General features: G+C 42.2%; 1 protein-coding gene and 1 pseudogene across 2 annotated transcripts in view; both read left to right on the top strand.

Moving 5' to 3' along the window:
• The first annotated feature begins 1,374 nt into the window (after positions 1-1,374).
• Positions 1,375-18,995, top strand: part of LOC147901533 (MACPF domain-containing protein At4g24290-like) — a 74,604-nt gene continuing 56,983 nt past the window's right edge. Inside the window, exons 1-3 of one of the 2 annotated variants that reach the window (XM_087374502.1) lie at positions 1,375-1,542; positions 1,669-2,249; positions 2,364-2,602. In XM_087374502.1, coding sequence (XP_087230628.1) covers positions 1,992-2,249; positions 2,364-2,602 — 497 coding nt within the window. In that variant the 5' untranslated portion in view covers positions 1,375-1,542; positions 1,669-1,991. Of the gene's footprint in view, positions 2,250-2,363; positions 2,603-18,995 lie in introns of both variants that reach the window. The other variant, XM_087374501.1, reaches the window with a different exon arrangement.
• Positions 6,556-7,708, top strand: LOC147901534 (uncharacterized; annotated as a pseudogene).

The raw sequence follows: 18,995 nt of genomic DNA, 5'->3' as shown, positions 1-18,995 counted from the left end.
GACAATAAGTTTGTTTCTTAGCCCGTTTGGGGCAAGAAAACAAGATGAAGCCTATATACAACAAAGAACATTCATGCTTCGGGATCCATGCAAAAACATGTGATCATTCATGAACAATGTCATCTTATGATTAGTGAAAAAAAACTCTTTAACACCCATTGAAACTTATTGATTCAATCGTGGAGTGAATGATCAACAATTACAATGGGAATTATTTCTAAGAAAAATGAGGCAAAGTGGGAATAAGTGATCAAGAAGAAGGCTTCACACCCTGATGGTTTACTTTAGCAAGGAAAGAACTAAAGAGATGGACCTCAAAAACTCATAACATCCTCCCCCAATACTATGTATGTAATAACAATGTGAGGGGCTCACATGTGAGCCAGTACCAAATGATTTTGTTTTGAATGGTTATGCTCTTGCTTGCTCAACTAACTCGTCATTCTTCTTGATTTGTCAAAGTCCTAAGTGAAATAGGCATCCCAACAAAGCATGCTACCATTTACATCAATGTGTGCCTATTTTTGCAATTAAGTGTCTCAATGCTTGTAAACTAATTGATGGCTTATTGAGTGGAGGGAAGTGAATCACTGAAAAAGTTAGACACGTAGAATCATGTTTATATAATAGAGGTTCAACTTAAAGGTACGAATATATAAATGGGTCTATCTCACACCTGGGTTTGAAGGCATTAAAGGCCTTAATCTTTAATGAAAGGTAGGCTACGCAAGCCTTATCACAAGCTGCGCATGCCTCCTCCGCACAGTCATTATCGCAACCCTTGCCTCCCTCCCCCTCTCTGCCCTCCTACTCTAGGGGGACTAGTCTTTATAGGTGCCCAAGGCGGTGCATAACCTTCTCAAGACTCGCAGGTGGTGGAGAAACTTCTCGCAAAGTTCATTTTTTGCCCTTTGAATCACGTCATCCTCCCATTGCAATGACTCATTGTTATATTTTTATTTTGGGAACGTTAGGGGTCCCTATTGGGTTGTTTAAGGGGTGGGGTTGTGGAAAACTTGGTAGAACAACTAGGGAGGATAAAGCATTCTTGAGGGGGGTAGGGAGAAAATACTCCTGCCACATGCACAACGTTCAAATGAACTCGTGTGAGACCCTATACTATGGTGTTCACCCTGGTATTTTTTGGCCTAATCTCTATGGGGAAGGTATAGTGGAGGCCTTGTCTCTAGAATATTCATAGGCATTTTTTACATGTGCGTGTGAGTGGTCTTCTCCACCATTTTCCAACTATTTCTCTTTCAAGGCACGTCTAGTGCCATGTGTACTCACACTAGAGTGCTTCTAGGGAAGGCCATTTGAATGCAAATTCAACTTGTTCTCATGACATAATTTAGAAGCATAAAGCTTCAAATTCTCATCCAATCGTCATGGGTTTGACTAGGCAGAGGTTGGGACCTTGTGATGGAAGTCTAAATTGCTCAAACCTTCTTGTCATGTCACAAAAGCATGCACATTTATCTAGAGGCCTTAGTGCACTGTGGAAATGGAGGTCCAAGTCAAAGTGAGGCGGCCAAGCCTTAGGTAAGTCCTCCCCTCCTCCTATCTTTTACACACAGCCTCTCTTGCTTCTTAGATTCTATCTTGTTCCGTGTGTTACGCGGAGATTTAAGCTCTCTCTCATTCCCACTAAATTCGAAGCCCGGTTAGAGTGTTCTGCTCAGCGATTCTCGGAAACTCGAGCAAGGAGTAAGCAATAAAATTTGAGTGAGAAACGCCTGCTACACAGAAGTTTCGAGGGCGCATGAACGTGTGGCTTACTTGAGAAGGATCAAGATCCATACACGTGTAATACGTGAGATTTAAGGGCATATAGGCCGTGCCTCGAGGCATAGGTAAAGGACGAGGCTCAAGGGGGATTGTACTGCACTGACAGACGTAGTAGAAAATGCATCTTCTTGGTGGCGAACCGAGAACGAGCATATTTCCAGCAATATACAGACATCGGTAGAGGTGTGGATTGATGTTGAGTAATGGCTGCCAAGCAGTCGTCGCGGGATCCTGCTTTAGTGGCTAAGCTGGCCGTTCAAGCATTGGGACGTGGGTATGACGTGACATCCGATACGCGGCTGAAGGAGGATGCAGGTCCATGCTTGATCGAACTGGATGACAACCGAACTCAGGAGCTCGTTGTGCCGGGAGGGATAGTCCTTCCCAATGTTCCTGCAGCTGTCAAATGTGACAAAGGAGACCGTACCAGGTTTAGGTCCGACATTCTTTCATTTAATGAGGTATCGTTCTCATCCAACCGTGTCATTTTCTAAAAGCTGCCTTACATGTTTTAAAATCAAAACTATCGACTACAGCTCACTGAATCGGTACTGTTACAATTCAAATCGATTCAGATGTCTGAGAAATTCAATCAGAATTTATCTATTTCGGGGAAGATTCCGCTAGGCCTCTTCAATAATATGTTTGGCTTCACTGGGTCCTGGCAAAAGGATGCGTCAGCGACCAAGAGTCTAGCACTGGATGGTGTGTTCATCAATTTGTACAGTGTGGAGCTGCCCAGAACACAGCTGAGTTTGAAGGAAGAAGTAATAGCGGCAGTGCCCTCTGCTTGGGACCCAGCTGCATTGGCAAGGTAAATCTTCATGCATATTAAACAATTTCAGGGCCTAAATGTTGGAATAACCTGAACACACGCCACTTTCTAACGTGTATGTGGATGTATTTTTAGGCGCCTACGCATGGGAAAGGGTTATTTGTGTTCTTGTGCCCCTAAATTCTGTGTCATTATCCATGTTTACTAAAGCTAGACAGAGAGTGCTGGCCTCGAGAGGTAGACAGAGGGGCATTGCTTGGGAAAAGCCTGTACATACAATTAAGGGGCAGTGGTGCTGTCAAAACTACGATACCATCATGTCTAAATGCTTTAGGTGTACAACAGTGTAAGGGAAGGTGCGTGGCCCTCATTTTTAGATTTTGTCGTTCTTTTGGTATGCTGGGCTAAGTTGTCTGTCAGGTGCCACTAACTTCTGCGTGCTACTCTTTGTCTGATAAACTGTCAAACAGAGGTTGTAGAGGCTCTATAGGCCGCCAAAAAGCATTTGAGAAAACAGGATATCACATTGCCTGTGCCCGAGATGTGCAAGATCATGAAAGGTAGTCTGCTAAGAATGCGTGCTCCTCTTGAGGTTTATTATCGGGGTCATTAGGATTATCCTTTATTTTCTAATGTAGGGCTGGCAGGGCAGGTGGAGAGCTAAAGGAGGCTGCTTTTTATCTGGTGATTCCAGGATGGTTTTAGCAAAGAAAAACTGCTGCTTGACGCATCCCCCCCAAACCCCCCCATGAGAAATTCAACCTAATAGCCATAAGTGTTGCCACGTAGAGGACTTTCACTAGGAGATCTTCGTACACAAGAAGAGCTCCAAACAGATCCAAAGGTGGGTCACCAAACTGGCAAGTACACAGAACTGAATACAAGAGGCAACAACTGCTTGCTGGATGCTCCTTAACGCTTCAAGGAAAGGTTGATTACAACCTAATGCTTGACCTGGCAGTGCAGCGTGGACCGTTAGTGTTTCACAAGTTTCTCCAATCTCATGACTCACAACTGCACAATAGGGGAACTTTAGGTCTGGAATTGAAGGCCGACCAGCTGCTGTCGGCCTGATGGCCAACCAGCTCAGCCAGGTCTAGGGCCAGTGTGCTGCCTCTTACCAAACCTGTTTAGAGTCCCTCCAAAAAGCCGTGCCCAGTTGTTGCATCCAGCTCCATGTGGGCCCTAATATGGTCATCCTGTGTGGACTGCACAGGGCCATCCTAAACATGCTACGTGGACTGGATGGCACTTGTTATAAGACGTTACAACCATTTGTATATCCAATATTTTCTGATATTGGCTAATTTTATTTATTCTTATTTTCGTGCCTTGTTTTGTCAGATGATTGTTCTGTTGCATATAGGGCCCACATGATCACAATAAATTTTTTAAAATCGAACACAATAATCACAATTAATCATAGGAAATAACACCATCATGCAAAACAGAAAGCAATAGAGTGTAGGGTTTAAAAAAAGGATAATGCTCCAGATGGGGTGCGAATGAGGTCCCAGTTTGTGCACCAAGGATGAACTTTGGCATATTTCCATCCTTTTTTTTGGAATAGGAGATACAAAATGAATATGATTCTTTGAACTGGACTCAGATACACAAATGGATTCCGATGTACTAATCACAAACACTCTGAAATATTCATCAGAGACTAGGTACGGACCAATAATGTAGTGTGCTGGAGCTATAAATTTTGCCAGATGGCAACAATCTTGTAGATGGATTCCAATGTACTAATCACAAACACTCTGAAATATTCATCAGAGACTAGGTACGGACCAATAATGTAGTGTGTTAGAGCTATAAATTTTGCCAGATGGCAACAATCTTGTAGAATCAGCAACGATTTGGATTCATGATAATGAAACTTTTTCAAGCTGTGTTTCTGCATAACCCTAAAGTAAGCATCAGCTTCTGGGTATGCATATCTGCCAAGGTCAGGTAAATTACCAATCAAAACACAGCTTCAGATTGGAAGCATCAGCAGAGCCGGAGAGGCAAGCCTTGGAGAGCTAGGGCTGATAGTTTTGTAGGGAAGAGATATAGGTAGGTAAGCAGGATTTAAATTATCAAGTTGGAGGTACATGAGGATGATATGGAGCAAATTGCAATTGCCTGGAACAGCAGGTAACTAGCTGGAAAATCGCAATAGCAGCAGGTGAAGAGGATTTCAGGAGGGTGAAAAAATGGCAGCGATTTGGGTATAGAAGAATGGAGGGAAAAGCAGAAGCACGTTAGGAGCAGACGGATCTGTATTTGGAGCTTGGATGAAGAAGTTATGAGTGAAAATGTGAGGGTTTGGCTATTTAGAGGGAGCGAGAGATAGCAGGGAGGGTTAGTGGAAGAGGGAGTAGAGAACACACAGAAATAAGGGCTGGCCTCCTTCGAAGGTATTATTTCAGAAAATCAGTAGTTTTGCTACAAGATCAGCTCATGCAGAGTGCAAAGAAGAAAATCAGGTCCTCTCCAAAATTCGTCCTTCAGACTAGTAGAGGCGTGAAGAATCCAAACTGTGGCAAATCCTGCTAAAAATAGCAATCTAGAATGTGTGGTTCCCTTTGGCACTGTGGACATCTGGTTTGCATGCCTTTCCCTCTAAAAGCTGGGGATTTTAACCGTCTCCAAGCACCTGCCACAAATAAAACACCACGAAGTGGTTAGCCAATGCATGCATTCCAATTCTTTGGACTAATCCTAGTCCTCAAGATTGGTTTAGTTGGCTCAGGGCCCTTGCACTTTTTCAGAAGACTCACATGAAATGCATTATGAATCTTCCAATGGTTTGTAAGCGGCCTCATTAATTTTATCTGTGACCCAAAATGGTCCATAATATTTGGTGGACAGCTTTGGATAGACATATTCCTTACCCTTCATCTTTCGAAGCCTTGTCTTTTCAAATTGAGGAGCACCTACTTTCCAATTTGGAGGTCTAGCTGCCTATGATGCTTATCTGCAGCTTTCGTTTGTTTTTCATGAGATCGAGTAATTGCCGTCCCGACCTGCTCAAACGCTGTTTCTAGATCTCGGACATACTGATCAGCAGCAAATATTTCATCCTTTGTCCTGAGGATTGGTGGTAGAATAATCTTACCTTAAGGCTTAAATTAGCTCAAAGGAGCCTTCCCTGGGGTGCATGGAGCTCTGGATTGTATTGTTGTAGGCAAACTCCACCAATGGAAGATCTCTCTCCCACTCAGCCTTCTGTGCAGCCACATAATATTTCAGCATATCTAAAACAGTGGAATTGGCTACTTCACTCTTGCTCCCGTCCGTACCTGTACGCCCGTACCTCTTGCTCCCATTCCGCTTCTGCTCCCTGCTCCCCTAGCTGGTTGTAGCAAGCTCTTGAATTAGGAACCCCTAGCTGGGCTGAACCCCCAGCCCAACTAGGAGGTTAGCTCAGCCAGGGGGTAATAGGAGATATGGCCAGCAAAGCATGGCCCAGCCTACCTTCCTCCTCTTCAAAAACCCCTTCCACTCCAGCAGCCTCCAGTAACAAAGCCAGATACTCCACAGTGGCAGCCAGGATGCCTTCCCCGTATGCACATATCTATGAACGAGGTGGTCTTTTTGACCGACCAATTCTTGGATATCATGAACAAATTTACTTCCTACAGGATCAAGTGAGAGAGCTGAGGATGCAGCTAACGGATGCCATAGCTAGAATTCAAGTCTTGGAAGGACCTGGTAAGAAGGAAGTCATTGACGAGGTTATAAAGTCATGCAATGCTTCCCCCCCTACCCCCCAACTAGTCTCTGCAGTCAAGAATCTAGTTCATACTGAAATGCAGACAGCCAAGCAAGAAGTGACTATGGAGTTTGATGCAAAGGTCAACAAAGCTGATATTCAGGAAGAGATTAAAGAACATGCAGCTAGAAAGGATAATGCTTTGAAAATCAGAATTGGGGGGCTTCCAGATGGATGGTATAAAGAAGATTAATCTTTTAGTGATACCTTAGCACATGTCCAAACAGCCATGCCTACTATTGACTGGACAGCAGATGCCGATGACAATCTTGACAACCCAGATGATGACAGTGAAGCTCGAGCAGTTCAAATCGGTCAACGTAATGGCCATGCTATCATTACGTTCAACTCACGAGACATATGTATAAAAGTTCTGCGACAATCTCACAAGCTGAAAGGGACGAAGATATGGATAGCTGAGGAACTCACCAAGGCTCAACTGAAGGATAAGGCAAAGGAATTAGCAAAGGTTCGGGCTGCCAGGAAGGATGGTACTTTGGAGAGACTTATGGAGAGAAGCTGATGTTTAAGCAAATTTAAGTTGGATTTTGAATGATTTAGTGGGAGTTATACGAGTCATAAAGTTTTTTAACTCCTCTCGGAGTGTAGAAGAGAAGTGTACTACAATCTTGCTTGAAACATTTGATTTTACTACACTCTATACTAAGATAGACTTGGAAGATTCAAAGTCACGAATAGGAAAGCTTGTCTCACAAGTTTTTAACTATAGATATCAAAAGGATAGATGCAAAGTTTAAAAGTTGAAAAATCAGCCTTGCATGTTGATTTTGGTTGGGTGAACCCTAAAAAGCAAGACTTGGATTCGAAAAAGAAAAGGTGCACAAAAGTTGTAGCTGCTGAAGATGTCCTTTGTTGGTTGAACTTCCTGCTAGATAATTTGTTCATAACTCTAGGAGTCTCTTTACGAAGCATTGGCTTTCCAATGGGCACTGATTGTGGCGTTTCTTAGCAAACTTGTAGCTTTTTACTTATGAATTTGAGTTTATGGAGCGATTGATCTCTTGTGAGACTTGTCCGATCATTCTTCATAAACTAAGTCACGTTAGGAGATTCATAGCTATCTTTTTGTCCCAAACATTCCAAACTTTGAAAATTTAGTGTACAAAGATCCAAACTTCCTTGGGTAGTTTCTTGGACCTCAGAGTTACTCAATCTTCCTAGGTTTTGAAGTTGATATCTATGATAAATGACAACAACTTGAGTATGCTATGTTGAATATCACACGAATGCCTCACATTGACTCAAACATCTCTAATATGGTTAAATATGGAGTGATTACTTCCCAATTCTATATGTCCTCTCGTCTTTGCATAAGTAAGAGTGCATTTATCTCTCAATTTAGGAATTCTATTACTTCTTAGAAACTCCACTATGAAGAAACTCCACTATGTCCTTTGTTGTAATGAAGAAACTCCACTATGTCCTTTGTTGTAGTCGTTATATCTTTGGAATTTTGACTTTGGGTGTGTTTAGGATCCTTTAACGTAGAATCAAAGTCCAAAGTGGGAAGCTTCATAACCATTTTCTTTTTAGTTCTTAGATTTGTTCTATTTTTGAAGTTACTTGCTTAGTTCATTTTGGCTATATATATATGTGTGTGTAAAAATAAATATAATTTTGTTTTTCATACTTTTTTCATCCCACTGACTTATTTTTTTAAAAATTATTCTAAATTTGAGATAAACAAATAAAAATTACAAAATAATAATAATAATTATTTCCTTGTGCTTGTGTTGGTGTCTGATTTGTTGTCTTATATGTTCGTTGGTTTATCTTTGTTTCCTTGTGCTACCACATTAGTTGTTTTTTGTGTTAGAGCATTAGTTGTTGTTTCTTTCAGCTTCTTTTACAAATTACAAAATTTCAGGATTAGATTGGGTTGTGATGGAAATTTATCCTAATTTAATTCTCTCTCTCTCTCTCTCTCTCTCTCTCTCTCTCTCTCTCTCTCTCTCTTTGCATTTCTTCTTCTAATTTTTTGTTGTTTGGTTGCGATTTCAAAGCTTAGTATGCACTAGGTTTACCCAAGGGATTCCGGAATCTTTCGAAACCCAGATGGAAGCTTATGCTTGGGTACTGATGAAAATAAGCGTAGAACTGCTTTCTTCTTCCTTCTCTTTATATTAAAAAAAATACTCATTAAAATTCTTTTCCTTTGTTCTATTGCTTGTTCAATATCAAAATTTCAATTTGTGAGATTGGTTATATTCTAGTCTTAGGAAGGTATATCCATTACGTGGGAAGGGTTAAAGAAAGATTTAGAAAGGATTTCCTCTCTCTTAACGAAGCATCTTGAGCTTGAGATCCATATAGATATCTCCGTCAGAAGAGTTGCCACATCTGGGAATGTTTGCTGCAAAATTTTTCATGTCGCAGGAGAAAATATTATAGTGATTGACCCTTAAAGTATGCGTATACAGTCCCTTAAACAAAAAATCTTTATGAAAGTATGGGACTAAAGGATTGCTCAGGTAGAGCGTTGTGTTCAAGACAATTTGAATTGCTTGGGCATGCTCACACAAATATAGACCTAGGAAAGGCGAAAAGCATGGCATTCTAAAAAGAATCCAGCCATTGATTGAAAGGAGCACATTTATTAGTTTAAGATGAACAATGTGCAATGCGTTCTACGAGATGAAAAGAATGCACATCAAGGACCGTTGGTCGCTGTAATGGAAGTTCGAAAAACGCCGAAAGAGTTTTTATTTCTTTGTATAGCATTGGTAGAGTCCATCGCTGATGTGTCGACTAACACTGAGGCTACCCAAGATGGGAAAATGGCCAAGTTGGCTGATCAGATCGTAGATGAGCTCTCTGATTGTTTATGAGTTGCCTTATGGGTTTCCTCTAGAGCTGAATGTTCAATACAAGATTGAATTTATCTCGATTGCAAGACCTATAAATAGGCCTCTCTATAGGTTAAGCTTTGGTGAAGAAGCTAAGGTGCGAAGGCAATTGGAAGAATACCTGAAGTTAGGACAGATTTAGGCCAGTTTCTCAATTTTCACTTTGCCAGTGATGTTGAAACAGAAAAAAGATGATACTTTTGCCTCTATATAAATTACAGAGTATTGAACAATATAAGCATAGAGGATTGAACGATATCACTATTAAGTAGAAGTGTTGCGTGGCTTTGATTAGTGATTTGCTAGACGCATTACCTAGACCCATAATCTTTAGTAAGGTAGATCTTAAGAGTGGTTGTTATTAGATCCCGATAAGAATGGAGGATGTGCATAGCATTGCTTTCAAGAGCATTATAAGTTTTTGGTGATGCCCTTTGGGCTTACCAATGCTCCAGGCTATGTTTGTCATACTTATAAATGGTTTACTATGTCCGTATATGAAACAGTTCGTAGTACACTTTATTGACGATATTCTTATTTACAAGAAAAGTATTGCTGATCTTAGTGAACACTTCAAAAAAGTGTTCAATACTTTGTGATAAGCTAATCTAATTGTTTATAGAAAGAAAACTGTGTTATGCATGGCTAGACTTTAGTATTTGAGCTCATTATTACTCTTGACGGGGTTGAAATGGATCCGAAGAAGGTAGTTGCAATATTATGTGGCAAATTCTTTAGAATGTGACCGCATTTGCGACCATTCCTCCAGTTTTATTAAAGGCATATCAAACCATATTCCGAGATAGTATTGCTTGTTCACCTCGTATAAAGTACCTTTTGTGCAGGGTCAAAATCATTAAGAGAGTTTTAACACTATAAAGAAGGCAGAGCCTCTAGTCCAGCGTTAAAAATGATTGATCCCCATAAATTGTTTTTCCTAGAAACCAATGAAAGTGGCATTGTGGTAGCGACATTTCTTCTTCAAGGAGAAGGCTAGTAGCTTATGAAAGCAAGAAGTTCTCTCTTTCTCAGCGTAATTGGTGAGCTCATGAACAAGAGTTATACGCTGTTATTCATGCTCTGAAAGCATGGAGGCATTATTTGTATGCATCAGAGTTCCACGTGGATGTGGACCAAGATACTGTGAAGTGTAACCGGCCTCCAAATACTCAGAGACCACTTTTGCACTTAATTATAGCTCACATAGCATTTATTACAGCCATTATCCATTGCATCACCATTGTAAAACATTCACCCATTTGATAATAAAAGAAATAATTGAAATTGATGGAGGCTAGAATGCCCGTACTCAGCAAAGCATACACAAGTGCACACGATTGGCCCCAAATCTTGTGGCCCCCCTTTCGGTATTTCTTTATATTTCACAGTGAATCCTTTACAAGTTGCATGTGGGAGACCTTCCTTGCAACACTGAAACCGCAGTTTCCTTCAGAAGGCTTCAGACATTAAATACATCACATACGTGCACTTAATCCATAGGCATATACCAAAGGCATTCTTGTCTCTGAGCGCATTACAATAGCTGTCCAGATGCATAAACACTCTGCACTCCAGCTACACTCATTGAGTGGCATCCATAGGCAACCAATAGTGCTCACCAAAGCATCAAGAGAGAAAAACCAGCACAGTACCACAGAGTGACCATTGTGACACTGCTAGGGTGTCTGTGAGCCAAAGAAAGGGCTGCACACGAGGCCAGCCAAAAGATTGCAATAGAAAGAGATTGCAATAACCAAAATACCACTCACCAAGTACTGAAAGCTTGAACCAAATCTTCAAACATGAAAAGGATGATGTAGCCAATGTCCGTTTGCATTCTCAGCCAGAGAGAAGTGCAAATACATGAAGAGGGAGCATTCACAAGAGTCGACCAGCAAGAATTTAGTCGAAAAAGCCAGATTGGAACACTTCTGTCGGGAAGAAGTGTTGGAATTATAGATATAATTCAGCAGTGACCAATGTAATATAATAAGTTAGTTAGGGGCACTTTTCCCTCATTTTAGAGGTTTTTTCCCCTAACTGCAGTTAGTTCACTAACTATGGTTAGTGACTACTAAGGTTTTGTCACTAGGACAAAACCTTATCCTACTCACTTTGTGTTGTACTCTTTTACACTCTATTTTGCAACTACAGCTTCCAAGCTTTCGACTCTCTCACTCTCTCTAGCTCTCACTCTCTGCATTTCCTTCATTTGGTATCAGAGCAGGTTCTAGGCCTTTGAGCCCTCTGCTCCTTCTCGTACCAGCGCCTTGCCTCCAGCTCCAGCCCGCTCCAATCTGTCCGTACAGTCCGTACGACTGTACGGAATCCTGACGCACAGCTCCCGTAATACCTCCGTACAACTCCCGTAAAACATCCGTACTGCTCCCGTACAGATTGCCGTACATATCGACGTTGCTCCGTCCAGATCGCCGTACTGTGTCGTACAGATCGCCGTACAGCACAGTAGGGGTCATCGTACTTGAGCAGTATTTCGTACAACGCCGTCCGTACCGCGCCATCCGTACATCGCCGTACTTAGCAGGAGCACCTGGACAATCTTGTCGTACTGACCGTACAATCTGTACCGTACAGTCCGTACTGTACCGTACCACCGTACAGTTAGTACTGTACCGTACCTCCTGCACTCTTTACAGATTTGTGTGCATTTCTGCATTTTCAGATCTGTACTTGCAGATTTTCACAGGTTGCATTTAGCCACAGGTGTTCTTTGGCAGGCACATCTTGCAGAAAACCATAGTTTGGTTCAGTTGTTTGGGAGTATATTTGAGGCATTTTGCATATTGCAGACATTGCAATCATTGTGCAATTGTGGAGCTACATCTGGAGCAAAATTGCAGATCTAGTCTGAGATTTGGGGCTTTTGTTTAAAATTGCAGATTTGGGGCTTTTAGTAATTTTGTCCCTTTCTGGCTGCAATTTCTAGCCACAAATTGGGGCTTTTGTGTTTGGAGAGCATTTTTTGGAGTATTCAGTACATACTGCCTTTCTTGGAGTGTTTGGAACACTTTTGGCAGATTTTGGAGAGTGTTTTATGCTTGGACAGATTTCTGACAGCTCAAGTGCAGAAATCTAAGTTGCATATACAGCCCGTGCTTGGCTGTGTTTTTGGGAGTTGTGCATTTTATTCCCAGTAAGGGAATTCAGCTTTGTATCTGCTTCAATCTCTTTCTCAGATATGGCCCATCAAAATCAGAATGAGTTCCAGTTCGGTGGTCTTTCACAGGAAGACAAATTGGATGGTACCAACTACTCCCTCTGGAGTTTCATGGTACGTAATATTCTGATTTCTCGCAATTTATGGGATTATGTCAATGGGGATGAAATCCGACCAGCAGATATTGCACCTGCTACCCCTCCTCAGCAAGGAGGTGGAAGAGGTCGTGCACAAGGTGCAGCTGCAGGACAAGTTGTTGGTGCAGCTACAGTCAATACTCCTGAGCAAAAGAGATGGGATTCACGGGATGCCTTAGCCTTGTCATGCATCTCTCTTTCAGTGAAAAGATCAATCATTCCGCATATCCAGTCGTGTAAGACCTCCAGGGCAGCGTGGGATATTTTGGAAAGCATGTATGCAGCACGGAATGATGCCAGGGTATCTTTTTTAAAAAGAGAGTTGAGCAATACACATATGGAGGAGGGTGACTCCATGTCAGCCCACCTTACTAAGCTACAGGATCTCAGAGAGCAGTTGTTAAACATAGATGAAATTATTCCTGATTCAGAGATGATTACAACCACTTTGAATTCTCTTCCTGAGTCTTATCTCAGCTTTCACACTTCGCTGAATTTATCATTGAGGGGGGGTGCAAATCCTCTTTCTTTTCATGAGTTGATAGGACTTCTGCTTCAGGAAGAGCAGACCAGGAAAAATTTGGCTTCACGTGCAGGTGAACAAGCCATGCTCTCAAAATTCAAATCAAAAACAAAGGGACAGGCAAAAACAGCAGCAAATCAGCCTTCCAGTGGGTCAGGACAGCCTTCACAAAAGGCTAAAAATGATGCAAGCAAGCCCAAAAAGAAGGGTTTTTGTCACTACTGCAAAAAGCCAGGTCATCACATAGCAGAATGCAGGAAAAGGATTGCAAAGGAAAAGAAAAACAGCTCAGGAATGGCTGTTTCAGATTCAGCCCCTTGTGCATCTAACAGTGGGGATGCTGCAGCCAACTTTGTTGGTCAAGATTATGCCTTTTTATCTTGCATTTCTGATTCTAGGTTGGCTGTTCCAGATGCTCGGGATAGTACAGCTTCTTGCAGTGATGATACATATGCATTTTTGACTTGCAGTTTTGACTCTCCTTCAGATGCATCTGCTTTCAGTGTTGATGAAACACTGAACACATGGTATTTTGACAGCGGTGCATCTAGAAGTGTCTCTTTACTTCCTTGCATCCACCTCCTGTTGGTAAGAAAGTCACTTGTGCCAACAACTCCTCATATTCAGTACGTGGCACAGGAGAAGTTGAGCTCACTGCAATTGATGGCTCAATTTTCAGACTTTCTGATGTCTTATATGTGCCTGGCATAACCAAAAATCTCCTTTCAGTGTCCACTCTTAACAGAGGGGGATTTCAGGTCATCTTTGAGGATGACAAATGTGCTGTCCGGGACAGGGAAGCTAACTATGCCTTAATGTTATCTGGTACTCTGCTGCGTGGGCTTTTTCAGCTTGATATTTTTCAGAAAAGAGCAGCTCATGCTTTGGCAATTTCTACCCCTACAGTTGCCATGCAAAATGCAGAATTATGGCATGCCAGATATGGCCACATGCATTACAACAGCTTAATGACACTTCAGAAATTTTCAATGGTTGATGCATTGCCACCTCTTGAGATACCTCCTCCACATGCCTGTGAAGGGTGCATTTTAGGTAAAATGCATAGATTTCCCTTCAAGAAGGATGGTTCAGTTAAAGCTGTTTGCAAATTACAGCTTATACACAGTGATGTCTGTGGTCCCATGAGGACTCCGTCATTGGGTGGTCATCTCTACTTTGTCACATTTATTGATGACTACTCCAATTTTACTTGGGTTTATGAGCTGAAAAAGAAATCTGAAGTGTTCACAGTGTTTAAACACTTTTCAGCCATGGTTGAAAATGAAACCGGGCTCAAGATCCAGACATTACGCACGGATAGAGGTGGGGAATACCTATCTGCAGAATTTGATGCTTTCCTCAAACAAAAGGGTATTGTGCATCAGCTCACAGTCAGGCTAACCCCTCAGCAAAATGGCAAAGTTGAGAGGAAAAATAGAACCCTCATGGAGATGGACAGATGTATGCTGAAAAGCAAACACATGCCTCATAAATTCTGGTTAGAGGGTTTGATGTGTGCCAATTACATTTTGAACAGGGCTCCCACTAAGGCTTTAAAAACAAAAACTCCTTTTGAGGTCTGGAATGACAGGAAGCCTTCAGTGGATCACTTCCGAGTCTTTGGATGCCTTGCCTATGCACATGTGCCAGTTGAATTTAGGCACAAATTGTCAGATAAAGCCATCAAATGCATATTTGTTGGATACAGTGCAGAAAGCAAGGGGTATCGTCTCTACAATCCTGCTACATGCAAAATCATTGTAAGTAGAGATGTGATATTTTCTGAAAATTCAGCTCACACTCAGGCTGATTTTCAAATGCCTTCACCTTCAGAAGATGTCTTTCAAGATTTGCTACCCATTGCTTTGGGTTCCCCTGCTGATTTTTCTGATCCAAATCAGAATTTACAGCAACCTTCAAATGCTTCAGTTCCGCCACAGGATGTGATGCCTCCTCCACAGGCAGTGGAACAAGTGGTGCAGCAAGAAATTGCAGACATACATGCAGCAAAAACAGTCCCAAACTGGCTGTTACAGACTCTCCGGGAGAGTAAACTTGATGCTCCGTTACCTGGCAGGACTCGTAGTGCAGCAAGGCACATGGAAGGTGCTAATTCAGTGGAATCAGCATATGCAGGTACTCTCCTTGATGAAGAGGAACCTGCCACATTTGAAGAGGCACAAGGTAATGTGCATTGGATGAATGCCATGCACGATGAGTTGCAGTCCATTGCAAAAAATCAGACTTGGGATGTTGTGGACTTGCCACAGGGTAAACATGCTATTGGCACACGATGGGTATTTAAAGTCAAACGGAAGCCAGATGGCTCCATTGACAGATATAAAGCCAGGCTGGTTGCTAAAGGCTATGCTCAGAAAAAGGGCATAGATTATGAGGAGACTTTTGCTCCTACATCCCGGATGACTACCATCCGATCAGTAATTGCAATGGCTGCACATTTTGAGTGGAATGTTCATCAGTTGGACATCAAAACAGCCTTCTTAAATGGGGACTTGCTGGAAGAGGTGTATGTCAAACCACCTCCGGGTTTTGGAATTACAGCAAATGCACTTCAAGTCTGCAAGCTTAATAAAGCTTTATATGGGCTGAAACAGGCCCCTCGTGCATGGTATGCCAAGATACATGCCTTTTTGATCAGCAAGGGGCTGCACAATAGTCCTACTGAGAGCACCCTCTACATCAAGATGGATGGGGGGGAAATATTAGTCATCCTTCTTTATGTTGATGACTTACTGCTCACAGGGTCCAATAAAAACAAAATTGCAGATTTCAAAACTGATTTGCAGACCCACTTTGATATGTCAGATTTGGGGCTGCTTCACTTTTATTTGGGGATCCAGTTCTCTCATGAGAGACGTGGCACTGTTATGTCTCAGTCCAAGTATGTTCAGAAACTTTTGGACAGATTTAACATGCAAGAGTGTAAGCCCATATCTACTCCTATGGAACCGGGGCTGAAACTCACAATGCATGATGCAGGAGAATCAGTTGATGCCACACTTTACAGTCAAGCTGTTGGATGCCTCATATATCTCTGCAATACTAGGCCTGATATTCAGTTTGCAGTATCTCAGGTGAGCAGGTACATGCACAGCCCCAAAACTATGCATTGGCAGGCAGTTAAGCGCATCTTCCGTTATTTGCAAGGCACCAAGTCTTTTGGCTTACTATTTCCCAGGGGGGGTAACTTGCAGATGCATGCCTACAGTGATTCAGATTGGGCTGGTGATTATGACACTAGGCAGTCCACTAGTGGCAATTGTTTCTTTTTGGGAAAATCTTGCATTTCATGGCTGAGCAAGAAACAATCTACAGTGGCTACCTCATCATGTGAAGCTGAGTACAGGGCAGCTTTCACAGCAACAGTTGAATGTGTCTGGCTGAGACGTTTATTTGCTGATCTTCATCTGTCTTTGGAGGGTCCTTCTCCAATTCTCACTGATAGTCAGAGTGCCATTGCAGTGGCAAAGAATCCAGTGTTTCATGCTCGCACGAAGCACATTGAGGTTCACTATCACTACGTCAGAGAGAAGTTGCATGCAGGAGAGATCAGTATGATCTTTGTGTCTACACATGACAACGTTGCAGATATTTTCACCAAAGCGCTACCACGCGAGAAGTTTGAGGCATTTCGCAGTGCCCTGAACTTATATCCGTTTGGTGATTGATCAGCCTTGTACATGACATTGGCACTGCAGGGGGGTGTTGGAATTATAGATATAATTCAGCAGTGACCAATGTAATATAATAAGTTAGTTAGGGGCACTTTTCCCTCATTTTAGAGGTTTTTCCCCCTAACTGCAGTTAGTTCACTAACTATGGTTAGTGACTACTAAGGTTTTGTCACTAGGACAAAACCTTATCCTACTCACTTTGTGTTGTACTCTTTTACACTCTATTTTGCAACTACAGCTTCCAAGCTTTTGACTCTCTCACTCTCTCTAGCTCTCACTCTCTCCATTTCCTTCAAGAAGTTGGAGATCTTGGACTCAAATGAAGCGTGCTTCAGAGAGGAATGCGTTGAGCAGCTTTTGGGAGAATTTCATCGCCGGAAAGTGCCCCTAAACTGAGAAAAACCAGTCAACTAGCAAGAAGGAATGCTTCAAATGCAGCAAAAAAGTAGGTGTCCAGCAAGAGGAAGGGTCCAGGAGGCTGAGGGAGCGGAGAGATGCCAAAAAGTGATGCTCAGAAAAGTTGACCAGCAGGAAAGGTGCTCGTAGCAGCCAAATCTACAAATCACCTTTCAAGAAAAGGATATCAGTGTGTAGGGGAGGCAGAGGGGAAGCCATTGGGACAAATAGAGATCGCGGAATCCAAGCGGGTGAGGAGCTATGGCAAAATTCGTCACTCAGCTGTGTGAGGGTTGCAAAAGCATGAAGAAATTCCAGTCCTTCGAAAAGAAGCCTCAAAAACACTAGAAATAACCAAATCCATCTAGAAAAGTCAAAAAACACCTCTTGAATGCTCGAGTGGTTTTGGGAGAGGCCAAACCACCTTGCCCTCTACAGTGGCCACTGAAGTTGCCACATGGGAGGGTGACTCTTCCATGTCATCATTTCCATCAAACCACTCTTTAATTCCTTTGAATGCCTTTGGGCCTAGGGATTAATTACATGTATGTGCTAGTTACCATGCCACATTTAAACTCACATTATTAAGCCCACGCTTGGACTTTTAAAGCCAGATTTGTCATGGTCTTGTAGCACATTGAAGTACTTAGAATTTCACGCCCCCGTGACATACCCCTCTTGAAACAGCAAACTGCAGTTTGCTACCCCAAAACACAGGATTGAGCATGAAATATATAATCAAAAAGTATGCAAGAGAGCCGCAGCTGTAGTATAGTGAAGATATGGCTAAGAGTGTCTAGAATCCATCCATATACACTGCTAAGAATCCACACGATCATAAGCGATCAAGGGTCCATGTGATCATCAACGATCAAGATGCATCAGTCATGAAGTCCCAAGGGAGAAATACAGTCAGCTTAGTACCGCTGGTGAAACATACAATGTCACCAAGCGACCTCATGAAATCATTGGGAGCCCGTCTGTACTGAGGGAGCGGAGGTGCTACCCCCCTCTTGAACACCTGGTAATGCTCTAGACGCTCGCTGAACCACCTGTAGGAGCTCGGCAGCTCTAGCTGAAAAGCCTCAAGGTAAAGCTGTAATATTCCAGGTGAATTTACCAGTTCACCTTCCTCCATCCATTTCGCATGAATTGGTGGGTAATTCTTGAATTTCACCAAGTAGCAATGGATAACTTTATGCTTTCTTCTACTTCAGGCTGTTCCTGTTCAGGTAAATCCTCAGGCACATTCCCGTGAAATGGCTTCAACAAGCTCACATGAAAGGCATTATGTATTTTCCAATTCGGAGGTAGTTTCAGCCTGTAAGCTACCTCATTGATCTTTTGCAAAACCTGGAAAGGTCCATAGTAGCACATGCTCAACTTTATGTAAAACCTTTCTTTGCCTTTCTTATTTTTCCGCCTTGCCCTATGAAAACGCAGCAAAACCCAATCACCCTCTTTGAATACCAAGGGCATGTAGTGCTTGTCTGTTGCCTTTTTTTGCTTATCCTGGCTCCTTTGCAAGTTATATTTGATCTTCTTATAAGCCTCATCAAGGCTTTGATCTTCTTATAAGCCTCATCAAGGCTTTCAACAAAGCGGTCAGCTTCGAAGATCTTTTCTTTTGTATGCAAAATGGGAGGTACCTTCCTGGCACCTTCAGTGATCTCAAAAGATGCTTTACTTGTGGATGAATGCATTGTATTATTGTAAGCATATTCCAGCAAAGGTAAATAATGTTCCCATTTGTTTTTCTGATCTGAAACATAGCATTTCAACATGTCTAGAATAGTGGACCTACTTAAATGGTGCGTTGCCCTATCAGCTAGATTTAGATTTAGATGCTCGTTTGGGAGAGACTAAAATGAAA

Source organism: Dipteris shenzhenensis, chromosome 5, assembly GCF_047967505.1.
Source record: "Dipteris shenzhenensis isolate YYH24624 ecotype China chromosome 5, Dip_SZ_1.0, whole genome shotgun sequence".
Classification (NCBI taxonomy): Eukaryota; Viridiplantae; Streptophyta; class Polypodiopsida; order Gleicheniales; family Dipteridaceae; genus Dipteris; species Dipteris shenzhenensis.
Note: the sequence above shows the minus strand (reverse complement) of the source record. Positions and strands in the feature narration are given on the sequence as shown.